Source organism: Hippoglossus hippoglossus, chromosome 2 (assembly GCF_009819705.1).
Source record: "Hippoglossus hippoglossus isolate fHipHip1 chromosome 2, fHipHip1.pri, whole genome shotgun sequence".
Lineage (NCBI taxonomy): Eukaryota > Metazoa > Chordata > Actinopteri > Pleuronectiformes > Pleuronectidae > Hippoglossus > Hippoglossus hippoglossus.
Genome location: NC_047152.1, coordinates 2,468,435 through 2,477,078, shown reverse-complemented (window position 1 = coordinate 2,477,078; position 8,644 = coordinate 2,468,435). Strand labels below are relative to the sequence as shown.

The 8,644-nt window shown below is 42.1% G+C and overlaps 1 protein-coding gene across 1 annotated transcript; it reads right to left on the bottom strand.

Moving 5' to 3' along the window:
- Window positions 1-1,604: 1,604 nt before the first annotated feature.
- fam207a (family with sequence similarity 207 member A) lies at window positions 1,605-8,576 on the bottom strand. Its single transcript, XM_034613800.1, has 6 exons — window positions 8,298-8,576; window positions 5,360-5,480; window positions 3,895-3,972; window positions 2,851-3,028; window positions 2,145-2,210; window positions 1,605-2,024 (listed from the first exon to the last, which is right to left on the bottom strand). The coding sequence occupies exons 1-6, from the start codon at window positions 8,463-8,465 to the stop codon at window positions 1,898-1,900; spliced, it is 738 nt and encodes a 245-aa protein (XP_034469691.1). The 5' UTR covers window positions 8,466-8,576; the 3' UTR covers window positions 1,605-1,897.
- Between the last annotated feature and the right edge of the window lie 68 nt (window positions 8,577-8,644).

Sequence of the window (8,644 nt, the reverse complement as noted above, 5' to 3'; positions counted from 1 at the left end):
CACAAACGTGTCATTATTCTGGCTTCGTGCTGTAGTGGAAAATGCTACTGACCAGTGTCTAAGGTATTGGAAATCCCCCTGACCAGGTGTCTACCTGACAGGATGGAACCCTTATTTGGCGGTGTCTCACTGCTATGACCTTGATAAACAGGGTGTATGCCCTTATTTGCTTTTGTTTTGTTCCAACTGCTACAGAGGACGGACAGGCACAGATGATGATCTCATGTCTTTCGTGTCTTTTTTTTTCATATTATGTTTTATGTAACACCTTTTTGTATAAGTTCTGGCTTTTCTGAACTTGCGCCCAGTTCCATTTTGAGCACCCGTGCTTGCTGTGTAACCTCTGCAGAGTTTACTATTAAAAAGACTCAAAGGCAACTCCAGTCTGACAATTTCATTATTTCAAATCTCAAGCTGAATTTCCATCACAGTACTCCTTGTGAATGTCACACTCTGATGTGTTCCTCTCTTTTGCTTGTTCCTCCATCAATTTTCTCCACTTACCTCTACTTCCGGGTGCGATCGCTGCCTTCAGCGGTCCCAAACCATCGCCCGTCTGGAGAGACGTAGCTCCAACCTACACCAGATCAGGGACGAAGGACTACTGCTCGATTCCCGCTCGAGGCCTCCGCTGTCACTCCACCGGGATCAGCTGGCGACCGCGTGACTCCCGAGGCCCGCGGGCACGCCCCCTCGGCCGCAGGTGCCACGTTAACTCCAAAAGAGCAGCGACCCCCCCCCCTCCTTTAGCACAGCACGTGCTAAAGCTCCTCACATTCTCCAGCAGATCGCGTCCCTGCTAAACAAACACACGCACATGTCCACAGTGACAGTCTCCACGTTGGCGCGAGCGACCTCCTCGACGGAGCTGGACATCACACCGGTCACTGATTGACGTCCTTCTTCGGTCTGGTGGCAGTCTCACCAGCTGTATACACAAACAGCGCCCTCTACCGACGACATCGTTGCACTGACAATTTTGAGAGCCTATACGCTTCTATACAGTCAATGATAATACAGTCCAGTCAATGCTATGATACCATGTTCTCAGTTTAATCGTTTCTCTAGTGTTGCTTATACCAATCGAAAGAGGCATAATAACCTACCATTTTATTTATCATCCCTATACAAGTTAGAAATATGCCCCCACACAGAGCTGGGTCAAACTGCATTCACATTCCACCATCCTCATAGTTGCAATAAACTTCAGGACTCAATTAGGCTAGATCGTTTTTTAACCTTACAACTGTTTAAGTTTTTGTTAAAGGACTTTAGTTTTTATTTTTACTCAAGGTATTTTTGCTTCCCTTTTAGAAAGCTGAAATGCTTCGGCCCATTTCATTTAAAGTTTAAGGTGCCAACCATGAACCGTAAGATCCCCAGTTGTTTCAGCTCTGCAGGTTCTCGCTGCCCCCCCCCCCCCCTGCTTTTAACAATCACTACGTACTGATTTTGAACCGCCCCTCGGAAGATTGGACATGTAAGAGGATGTCTGTTTTTTTTTTGAAAAACATTTTTTGCCATTTGCTTTCTCATCAGAATTCAGTTTGTGACTTTCCTGGGCTTCTAATTCAGTGCTGATGATGTAGAGAAAACACATTAAATGAGCGATAAATGAATTGAACATTTTATTATTGCGATAAAATGTGCACGAGCCATCATTTTGACATTTGCCTTCATGCCAACCATCTTTGTCCATATCTCTACTGTAATATGGGACCTGTCAGCATCTGACGCGTTACTGACAAGAGTACCAGTTTTCAGGTTCTTCCTCCTTATTAACCAGAGAGGACACGGTCGAGTTTCCCAGAAAAAGTCAAATACCCGTTGGGATTCAATGATTTGAGTCTGTACAAGTGCTTGATCTCTCCCAGTTTCACATTTGCTGTTGCTGCTGTTAGCTGGGACCGTGCTCTTCCTCCTGCCTCATCCGCTTCCTTAACTGCTCACCAATATCAGCCAGAGGGTTCATTTTTCCACAGAGGGTCTTTATAACGTCACTGAAGCGGCTGCTCTCCGTTTCTCTGTAATAACAGCAAAACAGAACACTGTTAAGAGGTTTGGAAATTCACTGCTAATTGTGTAGGAATTTTGAATGAACCACAGAGTGAAAACAAAAACAAAAGGAGGAAAAAGCTGCTTACAGAAGTTTGCGTTTCTGTGACTGTTTCATCTGACTGAAATCTGTTGGCTCGGGCCTCTTCACTGGCCTGACGAGAGAGGGGACGACACACAGCAAAATGATAACAGAGTGAACTCAGACCTGGAATTTGACATCACACATATTTCTTCAATAATCTCATCTGTTCTTATCCCTCCCCACAATGTACTATGAGCCATAAAGTCCCCACATACCAACACACTGCTACCATCCAGCCCTTTCATTTGTGTTAGCTTATCCTACTCTACATTCCTACAAGGATTGTAATAATTAATAACAAACTCTCCCTCAATTGTCTCAACATATCTCGACTGTAATATGTTCTTGCTCATTCCCTACACTTATCTCCCTAAATATCTTCCCTTATAAATCTATCACATCCACCCCCTTATCCCTCCCTCCTATCAAATCTAACAGTAGCATAGCCAACTATTCTGAAATCCAAATTTTGTCTCAACCATGTTTCCTTTACACAAATAACGTTATAGATGGAACACCTTTTCTGTATACACAGTATGTGCTGCTGGTTGAAAGATAACCTTTCCCAGTTAGTGGTCTAAAAACGGCTTTTACTTTTTTCTGTTGTGTTATCCCCATTCTTAAGGACAAACATTGTGAGAATTATGGAGGACCACTCGTGAAACAACAGCTGTCACATTGACACTTGATGAGGGCACCTTGGCACTCACATTTTGTTTTTTCTGCTCATGCGACGAGCAGTGGAGATCGTGGCAGTGGTTGGGCCATTAAATGGACAGAGGTCTGGCAGGGCGTCTGCCAGCGGTCTCAGGTCTCCAACCACGGGCATGGCCTGCCTGTGGGCCTTGGCTGCCTGCTCCTCTTGGGCCTGTTTGATGGAGCGGATCTCTGAGAGTAAAAAGGCAGGAAGCAAATTACCTTGTACAATAACAACCATAATTACAGACAAAGCTGTAGTGAATGTCAGTGACATTTTGAATGTCAGAACAACTTTACAATCACTTTGTACAATCAAGTTAATAAAGTTTAATGTGTATCCAAAAAGATAACTTGCTTACTTATACTTTGTGAGAACTCAAGTCTTATCACTGCATTAGTGGCTGCAATGACACTGTTTTGCACTGCACATCTTTTCAAAACAGGGCTGTAGGCTCGATAAAGTCTCTCTTAAGTCATGTTCAACGTTGAGCCTAGATCTGTACTTTGTTTTCAGTGAGACAACAGCAGAAAAGCCCATCTCACAGAGAGAGGACGTGGCAAAGGGATGCAGAATCCTCACAGCCCTCTGTCCTAGGAGTGGACGCTCCCTCTCCACACCAAGCTTTCGTGTGAATGCACCAGCCAGGTGTGGAAGGTGCTCGTCTCTGCCTTGAATCCAAACGTTTTATTCATTCAGCTTTCAGGGAGATTGAACAATGTACACTGAAGTAACAGCAATTCCATGTGTCATGGCGACTGGTTGAAATTTGACGCCACGCCACTAACATGGCGTCCGACGAAAATGTACAGTTTCCGTATACCTACATAACAAACACTACCACTACATGCATACTAATAGATCTGTTCAGGTCAAAAACACTGTTGTTTCTCTTCAGATAGTATAAATCTTTCACCTTTGCAGCATCTAAGACATCAAAGGTTCATTAATCATAATTAAATGATTTATAATAATCATTTCAATAGAGCCTTCCCACTGTCAGTGCTCGGGCCCTAATAAATTCCTCCTGAAGTACCGAGTGTTGATAAGAACTTACTGTTCATCCACTTCTCCCTTCTCCCGTTCATCTTGTCTTTCTTGGCTGGCTGACGCCCTTTCAGAGCTCTGTCAGGACCTGTGAAAGTGACAATGAGAAAATGATGAGCATCATGGCAAATGTCAAAAATACCAAGATTATTTTTCACAGAGAAATAAACAAACTATAAGCTGAAAACAGGTGGAAAGATGCAGCTGAACTGTATGAGTTATAAAGTTTACAATCTTTGGTAGCATTCAGATGCCCTAAAAAGAGAATGTGACAGAGCTGTGTTGCTGCTGCAGGGAAGTGTGTTTGTCCCAAGGAACCATCACAGAGCAGATTACTGATTTGACTCAAGATGTTTAAAGAAAACAAAACTGAACAACACTACAGATATTCCGTTTTTTCTCTGTTAACTGGGATGAAGCCTAATAAAATAACATCCAACTCGTCCCTTTTTGAGTGGGATCACAGCTTCATATGAATTTGATACGAGGGAGGAGTTAGAATTTGTCTTTGCAAGCCAATGCAACTGCACTGAAATCAGACACCTCGCCAAAGATAGGCAGCTCCAGCCATTGCACTTAAGAGGTTAGTGTGATATAGTGAATGAGTAAAGTTGTATCTTAAACAGAAACAAAATCAGGGACTCTCTAAAAAATATTAGAGAACTACTTCCAAAATTGCAAATGTTAAATAATCACAAGAAACAAATGACAGACACAAAATACAAGCACAACATTTGTGTTTCATGTTTCAGTATGGCGCATTATTTGGTGTATTTCTACATAAACGCAGTGAGCAATGAACATGCATGGTTTGCGGAGGGCTTAGGTGCTTATTTTCCAAAAATTCTCCAAGCTTGGATAAATACTGGCAGCGCAGTTTAGATGGTTTCAGGGCCTTGTTAGCTAGCATCTCAGAGCACAGCGCACACACAGGCTTCGGGTTGTCCTCTGAGCCAGCACTCGTAAATCCCAGTGACAGGTACTCACTTGAGTACTTTATAAGAGTCCTCTTTTTTGTTTTAAATGAGTCAGTTTGATTTTCTAATTCCCCTTCGTCATAAACAGCTGGCCTCTTTCGCCCTGACAGCCACTGCTCCATCTTGCTCGACCCAGCACATCTCAAAGTTCTCCCTCACCTATGATTCCCCGCTAATGATGCGGTGAGGTGTTAATGTGACGGACGGCAAACAAAATGACACCTGCTATATAGGTCAGATAAAATGACAATAATGTGGAATTTTTATCTCATGGCTTTGTTTCCTTACCTGTGATGATTTTCGTTTTTTTTTTTATCAATCATAAATATTTTCTTGTCATTTTATGCTAAGTTACAAATTTGCAACTTTTTTTTTTTATACATTTTTTAATGACCTCTCACGGCCCACCTACAGTGGCTTCACGGCCAACCAGGGGGCCGCGGCCCACACTTTGGGAATGACTGATCCTATCCATCTGATGAACGGCCAACATCTTACCTTCTCTGCCGAGTATGGGTGTATCTGGAGTTTCCTTAAACTTCAGGGTCTGTACCAGAGCTTCTGGGGTGATTTTAGTGCCAGCAAAGATTCCAGTCGGGAAAGGGCTCTCTGCCAGGGGCTGTGGGGTTTCAAAATATGGAAATTACCGATACACTTCATCTTTACTCGGTGCAACTTCAAAATAAAACTCGACTGAGTTGAATAAGTAGTTGAAATAGTTGTGTAATAATGGAATTCTATCCTGAAATTACCTTGTCAGTTCATAGAAATGTCTTTCATTGTGTGTGTATATATTAGCCTACAACGTGTTGAATACATGTATTCCAGTGCAGTGTTTCCTCCAGGAAAAAATCCATTATTCCGACACTCTCCACATCAATGCACCAAGGATTGTTTGGTGCCCCCCACCCCTTACATTACTCCGGGAATGTGTACAATGGAGATGGTGCAAGAGGACACAGAAAGTTCAATCTTAATCCTCCAGTGTTGGACACATCTCATCAACACACCCCAGCCAAAACCCTAACCCTAAACTTTGATGCTGGCAAAATGTATCCAAAAACAAATAATCACCTAATTAATTGTGAAAATCCAGGTGTAAAGGATACATGAACATGTGCACCTCAATGGAACCTGCTTTTGTTTTTTGCAAATAAGTGCACATAGTGGTCATTACAATACACATACCAAACATATATCAAAATGAATTCAGTGTTTCCTCTAGGATTTTTTTTTGCAGCGGGGAAGGCAAATGATTCTATAATAAAGTCAATAGTGATGTAATTATTTTGAATATTTCACATCAAGGCTTGTTTGGTGAAAAACTTTGATTATAGCCTTTACTGTATCCCAGGGGGCCCTCTAGCTGCACCCCTCTTGGCAGCACCGATGCAGCGAAGGTGCATTAACAGACTCGGCTCCTCTGCTCTTTTTCTCATGACTCAAACGTTGAGTGAATTCATATTTATAGTCATGGTTAAATGGGGCTTCTTCTGCAACAATGAAGTTGTGATGATCCCCCAGGGACACCATACACCGAGTCATCAGGAGCATGCCCAGATGTTGTCGGGAGTGCATACACACATGTAGAGCCCACACACACTACTGAGTCACATAATGAGTTGCCGTGACAAAATTCACACAAGTTGGATCAGCCTGTGATTAAAATTCTTTACTTTGATTTTCGGTGTCGTTTTGAAACCAGCCCTCAATGGGTTGAGGATTTTGGTTTCCATTGACCGTTGTTATGTAATTTTGTTCTCAACAAATCATACTGTGTACATATACACGCTTTTTAACTGGAACAATTCATTCATCAAGATCTGATGTGTGATTACATTTTTCTGAGCAGTGTATTATTGCACCCACGTCTCACTGTACTATACAATATGTGCTCTCCACCTTGCTGGATTTTTTTTTTTTTTTACTTGTGATATGTATGGGCCTATTCTTGTTTGTGTTCTGTTTTGTGTCTGCAGTTTCTGCTGCGCCACGCACACAAACATGCACGCACGCAAACACAATTTTATCACTAAAACTTCAGTACACATTCAAATGGATCCACCGGTCTCAATCAGATAACACATGATTAGAGAGTGAACCAACAACAGTATGCAAGAATATCCAAATTTCAGATTTACCATTTATCAGTCAAACATCCCTGTTTCAAAACAACCAGCCTGTTTGCCAAATTTGGCACACGTGTATTATGCCAAGACACACAAAAAATCCTCTGGACACTCCTCACCACACCCAACATAAAGTCGGCCATTTTGGATTGTACATACAAATTTTGCGTGATTTTTGCCGTTTAGACAGGAAGTGCTTATAATGTCAATGTATATTGTCCAATCTGCCTCAAACTTCACATGTACAACAATTATCCCACCCTGAATAGATCCTTATGATAATATTCAATTATAGTCATAGTGCCCACTAGCTGAAACAGGAAATGTCACGTTTTACATTTTGGCGTCCTGTGGCTAGCCCATTTACTCGGTGCATATGACATTTGGTCAGGAGAGCCTAAAGGAGTTGGGGATGCCATACAATGAAACTTCCTTGTTTTTGTAAGAGCACGTGTCCCAAGCATCGTGCCGAATCAAGATGTTTTGCCAACAACTTTTCAAGTAGCTGTACTTTCCATGTCTTTACTCAGATGTGTGATAAGAAACCCGCCCTGAAGACATCTATATGTCAATAAACAATAATGGTCACAGCGTCTCTTAGATGTGACAGGAAGTCAAGACAAAGCTTTTTCATTAGATCCACCTCAACATTGGTCAGGGAAGCCTTGACACATTGGTGAAGCCATATTATGACACTTAACATGAATAAGTCCATCTTAAAAAGCAATCAATCAATTTTGTCACATTATAGATTCTTTAATGTGATATTTAACAATGCGAGTAATATTGTTTGTCATTCATTTACTATATAATATCTAATTTGGATCATTCCTGTCATTATAGTATTTCCAATTTAAATGGTTTTTTTTTAATTTATTTATTAAACGTCTTAAAGAAGGGACGTGTATAAGGTATTTTCTTTTCTTCCTTTTTAGGAGCTCCATGCACCCTACCGTAACACCTCAAATAGACAGCCATCAAATTTAAAGCGACGGCTGCCTTGACCGGGTCTTCAGTCTTCACAAACGACTGCTTACACGCGCACACGTGTATGTCGACGTGTCTTGCAAACAGTTTATATTTATGGCATATTTGTGGCATTTTAACGTGAGCTTTTGCGAGCCCAATTTTCATAAATACGTCGAATGTGCGATTATATGGCGCTGGCATTTACTTCGAAAAGCTAACAAGAAAACAAAGTTCACAAGTGAAACTGGAACATCGGCCGGTGAACTTCCCAAGTTCGGCCCTTGTTCTTGGTTCGCGAATATGAAAGTCAGTTAGGTGTCACGTTTCTGAGAACAGACCTGATTGTCCCTCCGGTGGACCTCTGGACGTGGATGGATCATGCGGTGTTTGTCCCGGACGTTCGGGGACAACGCAAAGTCGGTGGGCGCATCGGGACCGCAAGGCCTGTCCAGCTTCACTGCCTCCTGGTGAAGCTTGTGACGGACGTGTCTTATCTTCCACGCCATCTTGATCTATTTTGTGTTAATCTCAAAACAAAACAAATCTCCGTTTGAGAGTAACAGTCGTGCTGCTGCCCCCTGCGTCAAGTCAGCTGCGATATCACCGGAAGTTCCTCTGCCACAGACCATTCAAGAGTTGAATGTCTTTTTGTACAAATTAACTTGTGGAAAAGTGATAAAAAAAA

What these genes read in the sequence shown, in the direction of transcription:
- fam207a (XM_034613800.1), bottom strand. Translation starts at nt 8,465, where the DNA reads ATGGCGTGGAAGATAAGACACGTCCGTCACAAGCTTCACCAGGAGGCA. An exon ending in ACCCATACTCGGCAGAGAAG is followed by an intron (nt 3,973 to 5,359) that starts GTAAGATGTTGG and finishes TCACTTTCACAG; the next exon opens with GTCCTGACAGAGCTCTGAAA. An exon ending in TCACAGAAACGCAAACTTCT is followed by an intron (nt 2,025 to 2,144) that starts GTAAGCAGCTTT and finishes CTGTTATTACAG; the next exon opens with AGAAACGGAGAGCAGCCGCT.